Source organism: Chelon labrosus (assembly GCF_963514085.1).
Source record: "Chelon labrosus genome assembly, chromosome: 20".
Classification (NCBI taxonomy): domain Eukaryota; kingdom Metazoa; phylum Chordata; class Actinopteri; order Mugiliformes; family Mugilidae; genus Chelon; species Chelon labrosus.
Genome location: NC_140353.1, coordinates 8788689 through 8810388, shown reverse-complemented (window position 1 = coordinate 8810388; position 21700 = coordinate 8788689). Strand labels below are relative to the sequence as shown.

At 44.2% G+C, this 21700-nt stretch overlaps 1 protein-coding gene across 1 annotated transcript; it reads left to right on the top strand.

Annotated features, from left to right (window-relative positions):
• Window positions 1–6295: 6295 nt before the first annotated feature.
• lbh (LBH regulator of WNT signaling pathway) lies at window positions 6296–15880 on the top strand. The gene is made up of 3 exons (XM_084569432.1): window positions 6296–6462; window positions 11038–11140; window positions 13877–15880. The coding sequence occupies exons 1-3, from the start codon at window positions 6434–6436 to the stop codon at window positions 14099–14101; spliced, it is 357 nt and encodes a 118-aa protein (XP_084425558.1). The 5' UTR covers window positions 6296–6433; the 3' UTR covers window positions 14102–15880.
• Window positions 15881–21700: the final 5820 nt, after the last annotated feature.

Here is a 21700-nt window from a genome sequence, read left to right as displayed (position 1 = left end):
CTCACGCGCATCCGTCTGAGACACTGAGGGATGATCAAGGTAGAGAAAGGGAGTGCGTTAATGTTTTAATGTGAATCTGTGGTTTGAAATGCAAACAGCGTTAGCACTCTTTCATCAGTAATCACCATCCGTACTGCACCCCTGAAGACACATGGCCCTTCAGATAGCGTCGACACACATTCAACGCATTATTTAAATAATATTTTGCCTCCTGCTAATTTAGGTCAGCCGTTGCATGATAACACGCTGAATTTAACCGCACAGCAACTGCTAGCAAAAGCATCGACGCCGGCAACACGTGTAATTTATTATACATGTTGAAAAATGGCCGGTAGTCCACGCGGAAGTTTTTGTTTCCTCCTCCCGAAAGCAAACATAGGGGCATAACGAATCAGGAGAAGACACACAGTAACTGCTAAGAAGCAAACGTTCATTATCATTTCAAGATCTTCTCAGATCTTCTGTCCACCCGGAATAAAAACACGAGCCCAAAGTTTTCACCAGTAAATGGACGCTAGGTGTAGATGTAGCACAAATGTATTAATGTGGAAGGCAAAAAGGTGTTTTCAGAATGAGATAGTAATCAAGTGTCTGCAAAACTACTCTCCACCACAACCTATTAGCTTGAAAAATGTTCCACTTGCATGCAAAACTCTCAAAGTCAGTGCACGTAAGGAAAACACTCCCCATAATTTGAATAAACTGGCATTTAAAGATAAATTATGTCAACTTTTGTCCACCTCTGTTGAGATTTTTGGTGTCCCTGAAATCTTTAAACCATAAAAGTGCTCCTGTCCCGACATGTACAATGTGTACCGGGATCTAAAGTGTTAAAACCTATCCCTGAAATTCAGAACAAATGTATTAAAGGCTTAAAGAACTTGTGCCATGTGGAAAAGTCCGCGCACTCTGCTTCGTGTTTGCTTTGGTCACTCTCCCATGGACCTGCTCTCCCGTGGACCGTGGACCGTCGTGTCACACCATCCAGCCTCGGCTCTCAAAACCAGGCGATGACAGCGTTATGGCGGACGGGTCCCCAAAGGGTTATGGTGAGTGTGTTAAAACATTATATAGTCCCCGACGGTTGAGAAGTGAGCGGCGGCTCCTTTCACCTGCTCTGCTCGCTGCAGTCTCTGGAAGCTGGATACTCCCACGGACGTGTGAGGTCTTCATTTGTCCCCCTCACCAGTGATAGCGGAATACAGTAAATATTTGAGAGAGTTATTGCAGGGATTGGATTAATTACATGCAATCTTGGGTTTCTGCAATGCATCCTTTGTTCCCATGGAAGTCACACAACATTAACAAGCTGTCAAGCTGTGAGCTGACATGGTTTGTCTCAGTGACATGTTGTTGGTTTGCCTAAAAATTCTTTGAGTGCGTGTTTCTGTACCTCTATAGCGGCACACTGGTTTCGGCATTCAAGACAACACACTTGTGATCACGTGTCAGAATATTCTCTATGTATGTAGGTGAGACAGGAAAGAGAAGCGAGGAGGAAAGGGAGGGAGGGGTGCTGGAGGGGGGGTAATGGAGCTTGACTAAACCAAGCGCTTGTACATAAATTGACATGTGCAATTAGGGAGATGTACACAGTCCCCCTGGTCTGTTTAAGATCTGGAATAGTTTCCTAACAGTTTCAAGATGCCCGGTTTTGGCTTCGGTTTCAAATCTAAATCGGGTTTGACCTTGCTGAATAATGGTGTTGGTGAAGTTCCTTCTGTTCTCTTTGGCCGAGGTCCAACTCCACACCATACACGACGGCTAGCACGGAACAAGGCCGGCCTGATTGGAATCTGATGAATGGTGAAAGAAATTCTGACCTGAACTTGAATTCCTAACATTGGATTTTGCGAGGTGGTCATAAACACTTTTGGTTTTGGTTTCCTGTTTATATGGTGTATCGAGGTGGAGGGGGCACTAAAACTGGGCTGAGGGTTTAGCATGAACGCTCGGTCTGGAACCTCTCAAAATGAAATGCTTTGGGAAAAATCGTGCTGTTTTCTCTTCCCTCCTTTCTTTTCTTTTTTTTTTGTGCAACTTTTCCTTGCTTTCTGCTTTTGTTTTTTTGCCTCTCCCTCTGCACAAGACCTCTTCTCCCAGTAAGCCGGTGCAAGTTCTTACCTGACCTTTACCAGCAACCTCTAGCAGTTTACACTTTAAAGAACAGCAGACTGGAATAACAGAGTGGAATCTCATGGGTTAAAGACAGCTGCCAACATCTGTAGCCGTGGTTAGCTTTTAATTGTGAGGCCCAGCAAGTGAGCGAGCAGCATGGTGGAGAGGGGGCTGGCAGGCCCGCATATTTCAGCCGAGTGTTCACAGAGCAGCTTTCTGGCCGGCCATGTGGACTCAATGACGGCGTCCAGGGGTGTGCTGCGCTCCTATGAAATATTAAATCTGCTCGGCCCCTAAGTGCGGACGGACCACCTGCAAGCGAGCGTGGCGTGCAGCGAGCCCGGTGCTCAGATGTCCCTCTGCAACACACATGCACAAACACATGTATGCATATGTAAAAAAATATATATGTACGCTCACCGGCACAGGATAAACCTGCAGGCCTGCACATGCTTACATTAATGGACATAAACACATACAGCAAAACACAATGTGAACATGGAAACACTCATGCTGATGTATGGGGAAGGATTTCCTGCCTGTAGTAAATGGAACCGCTGCAGATTCTTTCACAATGAGAAGTACATTATTTTTTTCCTCTTGCATGATGCTTCTCCGATAAATTTCTGTCCAGATTTAAATGGCAGCAAAATCCTTTACGAGCCTTATGATGAAAAAGAGGAAGAAAACAAAGGATACAGCATTGCTCGGTGTGATCGCAGTCCAAGAGGAAACCTAAGCCTGCTTTGAAAAGCAGCCAGGAGGACAACGGGTGCTTGTCGACTGTCGTCCCCTTCAGGGCCTCGTTCATTTACACGTTGTGCAGTCGGCCCTCGGCCTCCCCTCTGCTCCACCGAGACGTCCCTGCCGGTCCAGATGTGCAGCTGTTTGCGTGGAGCTCTAATAAATGCAGCTGGCCTGCACGTACTCAGCATGAACAGAGGGGACCGCCATTCTCACGACATGTGCTCAGATGATCTTGCTCTCAACAGATTGAAATAAAACCGTTACCATTTAAAATACCAAAGCAAAATTACGAGAATAGAAATTTGCTGTAATAATGGCTATGATGTGTAATTGGCAGGAAATTTGGCGGCGTCCATCACATTTTTCAATTGCATCTGCATTCCCCTCAGTTCTTTGATTAAAAAAATATTCACTGCAACTAAATCCTGCACATCTTTACTCTTAAAATCTGCGTAACGTTGATAAAGAATGTTGAGTTTGGTTCATAGATCCTGCAAAATTATTCATCTGCAGTATAGTGAGCTAACTTTACTGTGATCCTAAAGCATTTCGGTTTAATCATGGGAAAAAAATGCATAACAATAGTAGGAAAAGAGTTAAATAATGTCCTCACGCATGTTTGTCGAAATTACTTCTCAGTCATTAGTAAATATCAGTCTAACCTTCACACCACAAGTTCCACCAGGCCTTCCTGCCCCTCATACTGTCCCTCCTGGGAACTTCTTAGACACTGGCGACATCTTGTGGTCAGTTCATGTCAACGATTCTTGTATGTACCCTAGTGGCTTGCACTGATGATTCACAGCAAAAAGCTCTGCATGTTCTCCCTGTGCCTGGGTGCGCTCTGACTTCCTCCTTCCACCAATGGTGGGTGTGAGCATGAATGGTAGATTATCTCTCTGTGACAGGTTGATGACCTGTCCAGGGTCAAGACCCCGCCTCTTGCCCAATGTCACAGCATGGTGAATCAGCTGACAGACAGAGAGAGGCAGCAGCTCATCATGACACGCTGCGATGATCTCACTGAGTCACACACCAGCCTTCTGCTAACAATTTGCAGTGACACTGAATAAAATTAAAAATGACTGTGCCACTTGTGAAACCATACACAATATGCTGTGATGACACATCTGTCAAATGGGCCACTGCTAATTTCAGCACCTTTATCCAGAGTTCTACATTTTAAACTTCAAGGCGACAAAGCATCAGATTGTCTCGCTTTCACATTCTGTGAAAACGAGATAATCAGGACAGTAAAACAAACCATTTTAATTGCTTCTGAATTCCAAAAGGAAATGATCTAAATGAGATCAGTATTTGGACAGATTCCTTTAGCTCTATGTTTCAGAAGGGCAAAGTTTCAGCTTTAGCCACCCCTCATATCAACACTATCACCATCACTTTGGCTCAGGCGAGCGGACAGCTAATGAGGCTCCGTCCCAGCAGAGCAGCCAGCCCAGACGGAGTGTCCCAGCAATTGCTCAGGGCCTGTGCTTCTGAGCTGGGGGAGCCCCTTCAGCATGTATTTAACCTGAGCCTACACCTTAGGAGGGTCCCTCTGGAAGACACCATGCATCATCCCTGTCCCTAAGAAGCTACACCCGGGGGAGATGAACGACTACAGACCGGTTGTCCTGACATCCAACATCATGAAGACCATGGAACGTCTGCTCCTCCATCACATCAGGCCCCAGGTCAGCCATGCAGTTTGTCAACCAGGAAAAGGTGGGAGTGGAGGACGGCATCCTCTACCTACTCCATCGGACTCTCTCACACTTGGACAAGGGGAATGCTGCTGCGAGGATCTTTTTTTTTTTACTTTTCCAGCCCCTGCTGCTGAGAGACAAGCTAACAGAGATAAGAGTGGACTCCAGCTCACTACCTGGATGGCGGACTATCTCACTGGGAGACCAAAGTATGCCAGGTTGGGGAACTACGCGTCTGGAACTATCGTCAGCAGCACTGGAGGACCACAGGGGTCTGTGTTCTCCCCTGTCCTATTCACCTGCATAAATACAGTCATTTCATATGCACAAGTTCTCAGACGACACTGCAATTATAGGGTGTATCAGGGATGGACAAGAGCAGGAGTACAAGAATCTGGTTAACAACTTCGTCTGTAACCATCAACAGGGAGTGTGTAGAGGTGGTTCAGACCTAAAAGAGCCTGGGTCTACATCTGGATCACAAACAGTGAAGTTTAGGTTGTTCAGCTCTAACACTCAGTCCACAGGAAGTTCCAAAAACAAGATCAACAGGAAGTTTCCAAAGCAATCGATGCCCTTTAAGGCCAAAAGTCTCACTCGTGACCTATGCTCAGTCTGGCTTCACATTTTCAGCACTCACTTATTTTTATTTGAACCTTTGATTGTTCTCAGTCAAACCAACCCACCCACATGTCCCACCAGGGTGGGCTGTGGTACAGATATTTTCACATACTGCAGCACAATATACTAGTCTGAAGCATCAAGCTCGACAGTTTGAGTCAAGCAAACCACACAGAGTTGCATTTACCAGCAAAATTAAAACCTCTTAACGAGTTTGATCCACATAAATACGACAAGGAAATTTCTATTTGGAATGAGGCGTCTAAGCGCTTGTTCCTAGTTGGTCACGAGGTGGCAGTGTAGGCCTACTTGCATTATAAAACAGGCCCCTAAAACTGCAGCTTGTCCTGTGCACCTGCTTTTCCCCCCCGAAGCCAAATGTACAGTACGCTCGCTGGGTGCAGGTGGGGGAAAATAAAATAAAAAGGCAACTGGGCGTTTTAGGGTATGAAGGTGACCGATGCGCAAAAGGTCCTGACCGTGCCATGTCAGAAAAAAAAATTCTGATTATGCTTTGCTGGGGTAATTTTGCCATTTGTGAAGGAGGGTTTTTTTGGTGCATAATATGAGCATGCATTGTTAGATGATGCTAAAAATGAAAAACCCCTGCTGCATGACTAGTCACTGTCCCTGAAATATGCAGACATTCACTTGCCCTTGGAATATATTTGTGAATGAGCCCAGTTAGAGAAGCTCTCCCTCTCCCTCCTCCTCCTCCTCCTCCTCCTTCTCATTTGGATAAATGTCACGGCTTACCTAACGGGAGAATCAGTGTTTTTTTTTATTTATTTTTTTGTCATTCAAGGGGAGGTAAGACTGTCATTTTGTTGCCTTGGAGACTACAAATCAACTGCATAGTGCGGTATCTTTTTGCCCATTCCCAATGAGATGGCTCGGCCGCTGCTGCCGTCATCAGGGCCTTTGGGGGGGTGGGGGCGGAGCTGCGAGAGCCACCTGCGCTCTGATTGGCCCGTGCCGCTAACGAGGTGCCATTGAAGATTTTTGGCTCTTGCGGAGGGGAGGTGTGTCTCCGGCGGCGCGAGTGCACGCCTCCCGCATAAATGCTCTCCACGGCTGAGCCTCTGATCAGACGCACCAATTGGAAGGAGCTGCGTTCCGCTCACACTCGACGTGCAGTTACTTTCGTTTTGCGTGACTGGTGGAAACAGAGACAAAGAGTAGAGAGAAGTCAGTGACAGTAATTAGATCCCATCAGCAGAACTGACAGCAGGTGTGAATTCATGTCTGTATTTTCACCTCAGATATACTGGTGAGTACTCTTATCTGTTCACCTGATTTCATGACATGAGTGGTTTGTTTTGTGCTTGTTCTTTTATTTTTTAACTAAATCAAATATGAAACATTACATTTCCTGGCTTCTTTGCATCTGGCATGTAGGGACAAAAAAAAAAAAGAAAATATATGGAAAAATATGTTGGTGGTTTGTTTTGCTTGGTGATTTCCCTCAGAATGAGCCACCTTGGTTTGTTACACCCACTCTTGTTTCCTTTGAGATGTTCTGTGGGGTGTTGCCCCTGAAATTGGAAATGTCACGGCACACAATTAGGAAAAAAAAAAAAAAAAAAAAAAAAAGAAAGAAAGAAAATTCTAGGTCTCACCTTTTTTTCCTCCCAGATTTGAAAGCGTGGAGTTGCAATTGGTTTGTTCTGACAAACACTGTTGCATGTGCCAGGATGGAAAGGTCACTCTGGTCACACGGTGTCTGCTTCATTTTTACACGTTCTATTTAGGGATGTATGCGCTTTAATCCTCTTTTCGGGACATTTTTGATCCTCGACACACATTCAGGCTTACTTCGCCGCCTTAGAACGGAGTAAGACATCGCTTTCATCCTTTTTGGTCTTTAGTGCTGCAGGTGCAGTGCAGTTGAAGGAGGATAGATGCATGCTATCTATCTGTTATTAATATCCCTTTCCGTTATGTTTTTTTTTTTTTTTTAAACCTGCATTGACAGTTGTTAACAATTGGCATTCTCCTTAATCCACTCAGCAATAAATCTGTTCATTTTAGCATTTCTGTTCTCCGAGTGTTTTTTCTTTCTGTAGAGAGGATATGCAAGCCGCTTTGAAATATTGTTTTGCAAGCACTGTTAAAACCTCAGTAGGCTTCTGTCTGTCTCTACCAGGAAGTTGACAATCGACCTCTTTACTGTAACCACACTTTGCTTTCTCGTCTGCGCCTGCTCACAGTTGGCTCATGTTTTCCCTGCACGTCTGTGAGATGCCTTATTAATAACAGGATTTTTACCTTGTGACTTTTCGGCCGTTTCATTCAACAGAATGACTGGAATGAGATTTGCATCTCCCACTGTATCTTTGTGTCCATCTATCTCTGAATGAGCAGGAAGACATTTTTCCAAAACAATGGCTGGATCCTGTCCAAAAATAAGTCTCTAGGACATTAAGTTGAGATTTTATCGTCCGCACACACAAGGTAGCCGATCCATAATGTGTCTTCAGTGGCTGAGTCAACCTACAGGAATCTCGATACAACCTATTCACTCCTGCTCCCTCCAGGGGGTCTTGCTCAGTTCCCCCTCCACCACCCACATCCCTGCAGAGCTGTGTGGCTCGGGCTGGTGGAAAGCACAGAGCTGGCATGGAACCCCAGCAGCAGATTTACGATAGTAGTAGTAAGAACTAGGGGTTTGGCAGAGGGGGGAAACAATGTCGATAATGCACGGTGCAGATTCCCTTCTTGTTGCAGAGACCGCTTTGGCTTGCTGTCAGCACCACTACAGTACACGCGAGCAAGGGGTGAGCAATGCCTTGGCCTTTTCATAGTCCCGAGACAGACAGGTGGAGGAAACGCTTATATAATTACATAGATCATAGATGGCTGCAAAGACGCAAACAAATTAATGTGACAACTGTCTGCCGTTCTGTGGAAAGCTGCAGCTTAAGGTCAGGGTAGTTGGAAAACAATCCATTTCTCCACTGATCACAGGTTCAGTGCATTTGTCTACGTTTTTCTGTTGCAACTGAAATAGAAAATATCATATTTAGTTCTGTTTTGTTGATGGAATGATTGGAAATCTTTTTTTAGTTGGTCACACAGTCATTTGTTGTCTCGAAACACATCATACAATCATAAAAAATGACAAATGTATCTGAGAAACTAACTGAATAACTGTTTCAGCTCTAGACTTTAGTAGTTTTGGTACATCTTGTTAGGTGACCTTCTGCCCATCTGTCTGTCTGTGGCATTAGGAAGCTGGCAGGACCAGGTCTGCATTATGATGACTGGGTCAAGAGACAAAGAAGTTTACTGCCATCTGCCACGCCACCCTCACCCTGCAGTCACATGGCTTTTTGTCTCTCTTGCCTATAGAACTTTCAAGTGTTTTGACTCAGACATGGCCGTCAAACATGCCATGCCTGCGTCCCATAGAAGGCAGTTACCTCGTAGCGGTACACGGCGTGCCTATGTCGTGTTTTAAAGGTCGGTTGGAAAACTATCAACACGTCCTTGAGGTATTCCACTCAGGGAGGGACATGTCGTTCACCCCTCCTCGACACTCGGAGCAGTGATAGACGGTGCATGTTTGTTTCCTCCCAGGTTAACTTGTTACTCGTGCACCCCCACTTCCTCCTCATTGTGCCCCTTTATGTTTTATTAGGCCGATGTTCTGTTATTCTTAGCCGAGCAGGATGTTTATACGATCCCCGAACAGAAATATGACTGGCAAGGCCCGAGTGTTTATCTTTCTTTCCCTTCACTCCCTCCGACCCCTCTTCTCCTCTGCTCAGGTCTTCACTGTCACCGTTCTCCTCCTCCACTGCTTTTTGCATGCCTCCTGCCTCACCCTCCTCTGCACCCCACTCAAGGATGAAATAAGTTCAAGAGCTAGTTCCAGCTGACATTTTTTCCATGTTAAACCTCGCGCATATCCTTCAAGCTTCCTTTTTTTTTTCTTTTATATTTTTGGATATCCGGCTATTGTTTCGGCCCGGCATGCCTTGTCGTCTGAGCCTTGCGGGAGAGGTTGCTTGCAGAAGCTTTTAGTGTTTTCAGGGCCACCCCGCACCCTGCTGCGATGTCAGGGTTTCCTCGTGAGGTGTGTGTGTTAACCTGAGGATGGAAAAAGTGATAAATTGCGGCTGCTTTAGGGGTTAATGATCTCCCAAGATTGAACGGCTCGTGTCACATGTTTGAGTCCACCTCAGGACGAACTTGTGTTAGTTATACTCCATAAATGAAGAATGCAACAGAAACATACAAATTAAAACTTTGGCCGTGTTTAAAGTTGTAGATGATCTGACCCCTATTTCTCACAATCTAGATAATGTTCAATGCCAAAAGGTTGTGTAACATTGCCACTGGTATTTGGATGAGACTTGAAAGCATTCATCATAATTAAACAACATTAGCTGTAGTTAGCAGCCACAAGCTATACCGGAACAAGAAAGGCTGTGGCAGGAAATCCCCCTAAACTGAGTAATGGTGTATTTGACTGCACCTGAATTCCTTTTTTTATCTATAGGAAGAGGCGTGTGGGGTGTAGTTTCAACTAAAACACAGAATTCAAGTCTTTTTTTTTTTTTTTTTAATTTGAACTGTTATGTATTTGGCGTTCAGTATGACAATCAAGTTTAAACCTGGAGATGCACCTGTGTGAGTCATAAAGGGACAATAAGACAGAAGCGTCTTCCTCAGAAATTCCACACAATATTTTGCATGTTGTAATTGCAGATGAAGTGAAAGCAGTGCAAGTTCTGACAGGGTTTATTTTTGAAGCAGCTACTGTTACTGTGTAACTCGCCAAACCCTGAAATGATTCAGAATTTTTTTCCAGTGTTATCTAGTAGGCTTTAATGCAAGGGTGTTTTGTTATCGTAAAGACTGTAGGAGACTAATTTGGCAGAAAGCGCGTTTTTACGTAATCGTCCCTTATTTTTAAAACAGCGTTTTAATCACCGCGGTGGTGTAATTATTCTCCATTCTGCTGTATCCAGAAATAATCATTTTTATTTAAGATTCTAAGTAGGTCAAGCGAAGCCCACACGTCTCGAACAATAAATAAAATAAACAAGTCCACTGGATCAGATAATGTGAGTGAGCTTCTTGTCATGTTCTCTTTCCTTTGTCCTATATAGCCAGTGACCACATAAACCACGAGCCTGTGGCCAATGACCACCAGGCACCATGCTTTAAATAGAGAGCGTGAGAAGGCCTCTCAGCATCTTGTCTCAAGACGCCATCCCATGTCAGTCCTGGGACCTGCTTCAAGTCATTTTTTTTTTTAAACTTTTACTGCGACAATGCTGGATAGCGAAATGCACTGAGCATGGATAAACAACCCCTTTTTACTTTCATCTAAAATGGAAAGTTTGGCCAAGCTTTGATGGAACTGAGTGCATCAAGTTCCTCCCCAGTCAAATACCACAACACGCCCCCAGCACACTCTCACAATGACTGTTCTCTGGTTGCTAGTGCGAGAGCACACCATCCTGTATTTAGAAACGGCCACCTTATGCAAGCCGCACCATGAGCTGTGCAGTTTTGCAGTGCATTAGCACAGTAGAGCACGATCTGGATGATCAGTGCATTGTGGTCAGAGTATAAACAAAACAGGCAGTACAGGAAGATAAATAAACCATGGCTTTCTGACTCTGACTGCACATATATAGTTTGATGGGTATTTTTCCAGTCTCCTCTGTATTACTGACAGTATTATCACAGCCTTCAACATTTGTTTTTTGTCCACACTGCATACATGTTTCCTGGTATATTTAGTACAAATCAATCCGTTTCTCTTCTCATATTCCCCACGATCATCACTGTACCCTTTCACATATCTTCTTCTCCTCTTTCAACCCCGCAGCCCAGTGTTTGTGCCCAGCCGAGATATGACTGAGGTGATGATCAGCAGCACCCCCATGGAGGACATGAGGCTCAGCCCCAGCAAGGACAGACTCTCCTTCCAGGTAGGACACAACATTCGCAGACAGCCAACCGCCAACTTCCTCCCTCCCAATTCCCCGCCCGTGCATTCTGCTGCGGCATCGCTATTTTACACCTGTCTTAATCCATTCGGTATCATGAATTGGATTGACGTCAGCGCGGACAAGAGGGAGCTGCCGCTGCATGTTGTGATTGTGATTAAGCTGCATTTTATGTGTGGTGGTGGTGGAAATGCCAGTATGCTGTGTATAAACACAAAAGAGGGAACTGAGATTTCGATTATTACATTATATTTTTGTATTTTTTTTACATTTTAAAAAGAGCATTCATCAAAAAAGAACTTTTTTTTTTTTGTATAAAAGCCAAGATTAGAAAAATATGTTGTAATTGAATACCATGATTTATGCATCTTCCTGTTAAGTGAGATTACCAGCTGGTAATTTTAAAAACTAGAAATCCCAGCAGCATTTATTTATTTTTTTCGTCCTTAGATATGTTGAGAGAAGGATGTTACAGATTATAGTTGCTAAACCTTTAAGCTCACACAGAAAGGGCATGTTGTGGATATTGTAATTTGCCGTGGTCTGTCACAAAAATAAACCCTGCACATTCGGAAAGATGAGAGAAGCGGCCATCAGGTGGTCTTGACAAGCTGTTGCGTGCGCCTTTGTTTTACTGTCAGTTCAACAGTGCCATCTTGGAAACTAAACTATTTAAGTGCACAGCTGCTTGCTTGTTTAAGTGTCACATTAGTCTGTTAACCGCTTTACTGTAAAAAAGAATGATCAGATTAAGTCGCAGTGACAGTGAAGGATCCTGTGAAGGGAGTTACACCATAGTCCATTTTCTACAAGATTATTTATCATTCCATTATTACTATTGGGTACATTCATAAACCTTATTCAGCCGCCTGCTGTGTGCACAGACTCTGAGAGGATGTAGACTGACCCAGAGGAAAAGGCTGGCTTCCTCTTTTCTCAGTTCACACCCCAGCTGTGATTCTGTCTGAGAAGATGAGACGGGTTGCCAAGAGAAAAGGACTTCTACACTCCACTTCTACACTCTTTCCGTCCCCCACTCTGTATTTCCTCACCTCGGCCTTTTGCCCAGGGTACCCAGGCTGTCTTTTGAGAAGCAGCGTATGAAACGGTGATGCCACACCGCTCACTTCCTCCATGTAGTTTCCGGAGGTTTTGAGTCAAATGACCATAAAATTCCAGATGCTCTCACAATACGTAGACATGAATGTGACCTTTTTAGTGTTAGAAGAGCAAACTGAGTAGATACATGGTGACTACTTGATTATCATATCAAAAGGGCATTGTCACGATTCAGGCGTCCCAATATAGCTAGCGCTGTTCCTGGACGATGTCGTCACTTCCTGTCTCTGGGAGTGAAAGAAGCCGTTATTATGTGTTGGCTGGAGGTCCGAAGGCAAGGTCACTCCCTGCCCAGCTCCCCGGCGGCGCTGACGCACAGTGCGGCTTGGTGATGCAGGCCAGAGATGCAGAGACACTCGGGCATTACGCATAAACAGATACGCTCACACACGTATAATTAGACCTCCTGGCACGTTTCTATACGCAGCTGGGAGCATAAAAGGCGACTGACGGACACATACATGCTGTCCTAACCTGAGAAATTCTCACGTTCGCGGAGCATATTTATAGCTTTTTGTCTTTCCTCCCTTCTCATCTGTCTCCTATGGAATTCATGGAAAGATTTGGACACAGCTGGATCCCCTCTATCTCTTCTCGTCTCTCTCTCCTGCTTCATCTAATGCTTTCTTTCCACTCGGCTCTTTGCCCAGACAGCGACATCGCCCCCCCCACCCCACCCCCACTCCCTCTCAAAATGTCGTGGAGTGAAATATGCAGGTCTAAAAATATTCATCCACTTTATCCAAACAACAGCAAAAAAGAAAAATGCTGTTCTTGGACCAGGAGTGGCAGGCCTTTCCCCCTGGGCCGTTTTCTCCTGTTCCTGAGAACAGAGAAAGTTGGCGGTTGATGTCCAATCTTGCCAGGATAGGGAATGCGTGTAATCTCTGTTGTCAGAATGTCTCTCATGCCCTTCGGTTCACGTCCAAACATTTGAACGAGGCACACTTGTGTAAGCGGACATATCAGAGATCTAGATTTACAGATAATTCAACCAAATTCCTGTTCTTCCCTAAACCTGTTTCTGACTAAACCCCCACAGAGCTATGCGGTATTCGAAAATGGATATTTATACACATCACGTCCCCGTGCATCTCACTATGCTATGATTATGCTCTTGTATAATCCTCTGACTAGTCGATGATGTGGATGAGTTCCTATGCAGCCACGAGCTGCTTGGCACAACGCCTTGCAAGGCCTTTGCGATTAAGCATGATGCAGCATTTACCACAAGATGCCTTTGTATGCGGAAAGCCAGTTTAACTTGAAGGAATGTGGGATGGGCAAGATCAGGTATGCCACTGGGATTTTAAGCAACCAGTTCCCATCACAGATGTTTAGTCTTCACGTCACTTCCTTCATAGTTGTTTGGCATTGTAATGGTGCCTGCAACTCTTCCACAAGATTCAAGACTTGCGCTCTGGTATCCAAGAACCGCTCACACTGATCAGAAATGTGCTCACAAATTATTCTCTGCCTCAGAGGTACTGACTCTCGAATCTCGTAATCTACTGAATCTTGTTATGGCCTGCCTCGCATTCCAGAGGCTGATTTGTGCCAAGTCCTGAGAGATTAACAACCTTGTCTTTCCTCTTTTAGATATTTCCAGACCCCTCAGACTTTGACCGTTGCTGTAAGCTGAAAGATCGCCTACCATCCATTGTGGTCGAGCCGACAGAAGGGGAGGTCGAGAGCGGGGAGCTTCGCTGGCCACCAGAGGAGTTCCTGGTCAGTGAGGAGGAGGAAGAAGAAGAGGAGGAGGAGGAGGAACAGAGTAACGGCATTATCCAAAATGGACAGCCAACACAGAATTCCCAGCACTAGAGGCTGTGTTGTAGCACCCATACACTTGTTCTGTCTCTCTCTCTCTGTCTGGACTTTCCCTTTCATACACTGGTTACACTTCACCTCAGCACTCCAGCGGACTCCACTGAAAGACAAGTTCGGTGTCTCGTGATGCCGTGTCTTTGCTCATGACACCAAAAATCACTCCCGCAAGAGAAGAAGCAATACACGCGCACACTTTCCCGCACTATAATTTATCCCCTTGGACTCCATCTTAACTGACTTGAGAATATTGGACACCTCTAACCCACGCCTACTTCCTACCAAGTCCACCACCGTGTGTGTCTCAGCCCAAACCGGACGTCTCGTTAGACAACGGCAGCTCAGTGCTCCATGGACAGCTCTTACTCTGCAGGGGCCCAGTAACTGCTCTGTACTTTTCTCCCAAATGGCTGGCGTCATGACCCCAGAGACTTCGCATTTGCATACGGAACTATTGTGGTACCCACGGAAATTATTATTATTATTATTATTATTGTACAGTGCCCTGTCCATGTTTGTGTTCAGTTTCTGGATTGCTATGTTAACCGTTGTGATTGCCACCGACGTCTGTGGATCCGTTTGTTTCCGAGAAGTGAACGTTTCGTGACTTGTCTGGTTTCTTTTGGGAAGTGGGTGTTTTGTGAAAAAATGTTAACTGGGATTTTTTTTTTTCTCCTCTCTCTCTCCCCTCTCACAGGATTTGTCTAAATTATTAATTTTCTTTGAGCTTATGTCAGGCATTCATGGTAAAAAAAAAAATGAAAATGAAAGGGGGAAACTTGAGTTTTGCTATGATCCTCTCATCACAGCGACCTCCTCGAAGCCTTACGGTGAGCAGGAGCAGATGACAAAGCAAAATGGCACGACTCTGGGAATGAAATTCGACACAAACGGGTTAGTGTTCAAACAGGAAAGCTGAGTAAGAATGGAAAATTTGTCCTTTTTTTTTTTTTCTTAAAAAAAAAGCAATGTACAGGTCCAATGAAGGATGTGTAAATACTTGTTCCCACAGTGAGCCAACCCCTGAGGCCTTGTAGAGCGCTGATCTTATTTGTACTAAGGGTTTGGCTTTAGAAAGGCAAAGATTGAGAGTCACTCTAAACCGAAGGGTAAATGTCTTTCCTAGTCTTCCTGTTCTTTTTTTTTTTTTTTTAAGAAAAAAAAAAACAGACATACCTTTGACACAGTAAAGTCACTGAGAATTCAGACAAGGATGTAGGCAAAGCCCGAAGCAGTACTCTTTATTCACAATTTTATTTTTTTTTTTTAACAAAAAAAAAATGGCTTCTGATGTTTGCCAAAAGCTGTTGTATTTGTTCTCTGGTAGTGATGTCTGTCATCTGCTTGTATGTAATTTCAAAAGTGGTTGTTCTCTCTTTTCGTTTCTTTTTTTCACTCAATCATCACAACCTACTGTTTGTGTAACAAGTCTGTGGAAAAGATTTGACTTTTCCGTGTACAGTCTGACGTTACTGTTGTAGAGACATGAGTGAGATACGTCCCTTTTTTTGTTGTTTTTGTAATTTCTCATTTTGAGTGGCATTAGGGCTGTGTACAGAGCATCTCTCTCTTTCTCCTGTCTGTCATCTACAGGTCCCACCACGTTGTTTTTGTAAAGCTCAGGGAGATTAGCCGCCATGTTTGTTTTTTTTTTTCTTTTCTTTTGTATTTAGACCACTTTTCTCAGTGAAGGCTGTAAATAAACATTTGAATTTGCTATCCAACTGCGTGAGTCTTATGTGTGACTTTAAAGGGTTAAGTCTTCTTTTTGTTTGATGAACAGAAAGGGGTAATCCTCCAGCACATTTTGAAACACTGTAGTTTCCAAGAGAGACTTTACTTGTGTGTTTACTTTCATTTTCCTTTGTTGAACCCCCCCCACCCCACGCTCCTCTCTCCTTTCCCCCACTCATTTCACCTGCAGTGGTTAAAGAAAAGCAGAATTGCTTCCTGCTCTGCATTGTCGCGCACAGAATCTCTCTCTCTACGAAAACAGATGCGTGTATGAAATATGGGTATATATAGAAGCGAGAAGCAGCCACATGCAGCTTCCTGTCTTCAACTTGCACACGAGCTCACTCCCGGTTACAAGAAAAACTGAACACCTAACACACTTTCATTTTTAAGTTGGTGAAATATTAATAATGGCATCCAGCAGCATGGAGAAGAGTGGTTTGACCCGTTAGGGTTTGAAGGCTTTTACGATTGCCAGAGATATTAAGGATAACACGGGGTACAAGCCAATGGAAGCAACTCCTCACGCACTACCCATAAACACATCACAGTGACACTCATAAAGTGTGGTTTAGTGGAAATTCTCTAATGGGTAAAAGGGGAATTTATAGGAAAAGGAGAACACTGCCTGATCACCGCTGCAATGGAAACTTCTCAGGTGATTTACTTGTGACCCAAAAGGTCAGGTTTTAATTGCCTACATCAGAGTTGCTGCAGTAGAGCATTTGAGGGCCAAGAGCCTGATGGATTGTCCAAGGTGGTCCTCTCAGAGCCTTATGGTCACTTCCTGGAAGGGGAACAATGACCTGCCCCTCTATCCTGCTTCCTGTTTCCTGGAAAGAAAAATGGAGCATTAAGAGTTATTAATACCCCCCCAGCTGAAAATGGTGGTCAGCAATAGAGTAAGTGTGTGTGTCTGGCCCAGGGAGCCGGTGTCTCGATCTGAATAGTCTAGAAAACAAATGTCCTTTGTGACTGCCTTAATGACTGTTCTTTGATCTCAGTGGAAAAAGTCATGAGATCATGGAAAGAAGAAATCACAAGAAGTTTGGAAAGGACAACAGCAGTCGTTAGACTGGGTGAACTTTCATCCAGCCGCGCAGTCACGTGACGTCAGCCGGAGACCTCCAAACCCTGTGTCGTCTTTCAGATATTGCCGGAGAAGGCAATATACTTCGGTTTTAATAAAGAAAGGTCCCGTGTTTCGGAGACCAGAGCAGATATGAAAGGGAGCCCTGCAGCATCTTTCTGTAGCATTTTGACATTTTGCGCAGCTCCTGTCTTCGGCCACTTTGCTCAGCTGATTCACTCGGCACAAAAACCTTTGCGATTGTAGACTTTTTTTGCAACTCGGGCGATTAATGTTTGCTTTCCCCCCCTTTCAAACCTGACTGCTAAAGCAAGACAGAGACGGAGGAATATTAACAGAAGCACCTCATAGTCACATTTATGGTGATTTTTTTCTTTCCAAACGTCATCTGTTTGGACAAGTCAAGGTTTAACTGCAGCTTAGTTGCATTTTAACTTTCCGAAAACATATCTCCTCAATTATCTTTTTACTGTTGACGGTTTTGTTTGCTTTTGTTTCCAAGCCACTGTCGTTCCAAACTACACTTAGAGCTGATATCGCCCGGCTTTGTTCCTCTGTAGAAAAACCCAACAATCAGCATCTCACAACATAACAAGCGCATTACATATTGCTATTTTAATGAGTTTAGAAACTACTGAGGTAAGCTAACCTGCGACTGGCTTCAACTTCTTATGTACTGTATTTACAAGGGGCAAAGAAAATCCCTTGGGCAAATAAGCAAACAAACATATGTCCCAAAATGACTATTCCATGAACTCTAATAGATAAACTATAGAAAGCCGTTTCCCGCTTTAATTGTACATCTGACGCTTATTTAACCCTGACTTCAAGATTATATATCACATTTTTAGACCCTTTACTCTTTCCTTCCCCTCTGAACATGCCCTCATATTTCAGCTGAGTTCACTGACCAGATTTCAACCTCTATTATATCTCAAATCCCTTGGGTCAAAGTAATTTCTCGACTGTAAATCTTTTCTTCAACCGGGCCCCCGCCGGTGTTCAGAGGTGACAACATTCATTTCGCAAACGCTAAGACGAGCACTCATCGAGAGAACTCGGTGACACGGGGCACGGAGAGCGTCTCGCACGCCATTGTTGGCATGGGGCGCAGGGATCTTTAAAAGTGTGAGACCGTGTGTGCCTGGCTGTGTATTAAAACTGTTGTCAGAGCCCTCTGAGTGAAGTCACTGATAGCTCTTCTAGCTCATTCTTGGAATTCTTTCCAGTGGAAACAATCCCATTGCTGATCCCAGTGTGTCAGCAGAGTCTGACCTGCCAACCCCCGAATTCTCTCCCGACTCCCAACTATAGTCCATATTAACACCGTTTCACTGTCACTCCTCTTCATGTAAACTAAGACAAACACTTGATTTCCTATAACGTAACCCAGGTTTCTGAGGAGAAAAAAAAACAATGTTCAGCCCTTTTTTCCACTCCCTCTTCACGTTTCACTTTTTCTCCTCTTTGGGTTGTTTTCTTGAGCTTTCTATTTTTTGCTCCACCAGACTTCTATCCCATTCTGTTGTTTCAGCAAGTTTCCCATACTTACACAACAGCAGAAATGTCCTCCGCATTCCCACAGTGCAGGTTATGTTTCATTATAAACAGCGCCCCTGTTCTTATAGCCTTACTTAATTTAGTGCCGCAACCTTACGGCATAAGCCGCCGAGTTTTATTCTATGTGTTTATGCGTATCTGCGTCCGTGTGTTTGTGCTAAGCTTGCAAAGGCGCGCGTGTGCTCGGAGGTTTTATGTATACCCGTGCCTGTTATTATGAGTGCCATGTGCGTAAGGGAAAGATTCTTTTCCCATGGTTCCTCAAGTGTGAGAAGAAAGTGGAGCTCTCAGGACACGGAGCAAAAAACTTTGATAGTTATTTATAACCTGTCTGGAGACGGCCCACCATGCGTAGACACATATCTGGCACTGTCAACAAGGGAAGAGCTAGAATAAGATACGCTGAGAGGCGTACAACATGAAGGGAGGATTAAAAGGTGAAGAAGTCAGACGAGGAAAAAAAAAAGGATGTTGAGGAGGTAAAGCGTAAATGGAACTTGCACTGTGACGCTGCTAAATCATAGATTGTAGAGACTGCCTGTCTCTCTTGGTGGACGATTTAAATAACACTCGACGAGATAAGATAAAATGCAAAAATGACACTTGTGAACGTGCTCAGCGGCATCTGCTCGAAACGAATGCAACGAAAAACGCAACAAACTTCACAGATGGAAAAGAAAATTGTGCTGTGAAAGACAGACACACTCATTTAGTCAGTTTTAGATTTTTAGAAAACCTGACGCATTTATATTTAAACATAGCCCCCCTGCTACGTTAGCACACCTGCTTTGTGGCGGTGTACCTTTGCATTATTCGTTGTCACAGATCTTTTTACTGTGTGGTGACCGTGACCACTTTTCGGCACAGGGGTCATCTTCCACGCTCTTTCTTCCACGTTTGAACTCACCAGCTTACTTCTTAAGCTAAAACCGTTAAAACCATGTCCTTGCATGACACAAGCCAGCCCTTGTGACCGAGGTAGCAAACTGGACAGGATGGATATTTGTTATTTTTCACAGAAAGTGCAGAATGACTAGAGCTTTGTAACTCATCTCCTGCTGCCTTAGGCCACAAGCCTATCAAACACCGTTAAGTGTGTGAGGTAACGCCTTCATAAACCCCACAGCCACCTGTGATATCAAGAACAAAAGACTGCAGGTCGCTATTTAAAGCAAATCTTCTACAACTGTACAGCAAAGTGGAGTCGATACTCGACTCGCAGAAGCAGCACATACGTACGGACGAGTCTGAACACCCTGGGACTCATTCTCTGCTTAACAAGGTGATGTAAGGAGCATCTCCAGCTCATCCTCAAGCTTTTAAAGCTTTGATCAATACAGCGCTGCTGGCATCCGCTTTGTGCTGTAGTTTGGTGCGTTAATGTGCTAAGCCACAGGCTGCTGCTCTTCCATAGGCTGTTGTTGTTATAAATAGACAGCTTGTGGTCCCGCCGCTATAATCCTTATTGCCTAGAGACCGGGGTGGAAAAAGCGAGGAAAGGGAGAGGGTTATAGCACCGAGGACACAGACGGGGATAAGCAGAAATTAAGATGCAAAACTGGAGCAATATGTTGTTACAGGTGTAAAAGCTGAGGTGTGTCAGTCTGCGCGAAGAGGAAGTGAAGCGAAAAGGAAGAGGGATCAAGTTTAATCATCCATGCCCCCACTTTGAACTACCGCAAAAAGCACAAGAGGTCATTAGAGGCAAGAATGTTAAATAAAAAACAAACCAAATGGGTTTTTTTTTTCAGTAAAAACCTCATTAAAGTGCTATCAATAGACTCCATTGAAAATAAACCAAAACATAGCTTACAATGCCTGAAGAAAAGTCACCCCGTCTCTCCCACATGGACTTATGTAAGCGGAAAGGCATTTCTAACATAAATGAATGTTGTTACCGGTGTCAGTCTGATCTTAACTTGTACAAAGGTTGGCTCACCTCCCAAATCATCTTTTATCAGCAAACGTGTGTGTGTGTAGGTTTTCCACAGATTAAAATAATGTTGTTGTTTTTTTGGCCAGATCAGTTTAATATTTGGAATTCTTCAAATGGAATAGGATTCGGTGCTCTTAATCTTGTACGGATTTTGCTAAATTATTTTGGACAGTTGTTATTAATCTTGTCGATGGGCAGCCCTAGTGAAGGTGAGTTGGCACCAAATTGGGGGGAAAAAAATAAATAAATAGATAAACAAACTGTTTCCAAGCAAAGTTTTTCCATTTCCCTCTGAAGTGATGGGCTGACCCTTGAGAAGTTTATACTGATAAAGCTATACAGTTCACTCAGTCTCTCAGATAGAGTGCATGCCACAGGGAGCAGGTCATGGAAAAGCCTTGAGTTTGACTAAGTGCACTCTCTCTTTTCCTCTGTCTGTCAGTCCGTCCCTACCTCACTCACTCACCGTGTGCGCACACACGCAGCCACATACATGCGCGCAAGGCGAGTACATGCTCGGCTACGCTCAGACACATTGACCGATCTACGCGCACACACATCACTGAATGCTGAGGTAATTTGTAACAGTAGAACAGCTCATAACTGTGAGTAAAAGAAACAAATGACACATGCTGGGATTTACACTACTTTAAAAGGCTATGTTGGAGGACTCAGTCAAGAAGTATATCATCAATACCGTGCTGAATGAGCCCTGACACATTACTAACATGGGGAAGAACATTGTAACATGAACGAGACCCCTTAAGCCCCGAAAAGAGGATTAGCGAGCACAAAAGTAGTGACTGGAATGGACATACCGTTCCAGTGGACGTTTGTTTCGGTCAATTCAAACATGATTTAAAACCACGTTAAACTCCCTGCAGTGTGTTGAAACTATGTGAAGCCTACTGCTTGTTTGCTCTTCAAACATTTCAACTAAGGGCCAGAAATTGTGAACACCTTCTCAGAGTAGTTTTGCAGACTTGTCCTGTTCATTTTTAACCTGTTTTCCCCATTCTCACCTGGTTACAAGTGTCAAATAAAATCATGCTGCTCTGACACGCTGAGCTTGAGAGACACTGATACAGGACTGAACACGAGTTTCACCATGTTACAACACTCCACCACATTTTAAAGGGAAATATTGTACTTTTCACTCTTTTACAATAACTACAACATATCATCAGTATTGTGTTCGTATGGCGGTTTGTACGCAGTAATGTCAAGTAGTTAAAGGCTGCAGTTTCACCTTTACGAGGCACAACGGTGAAAATGA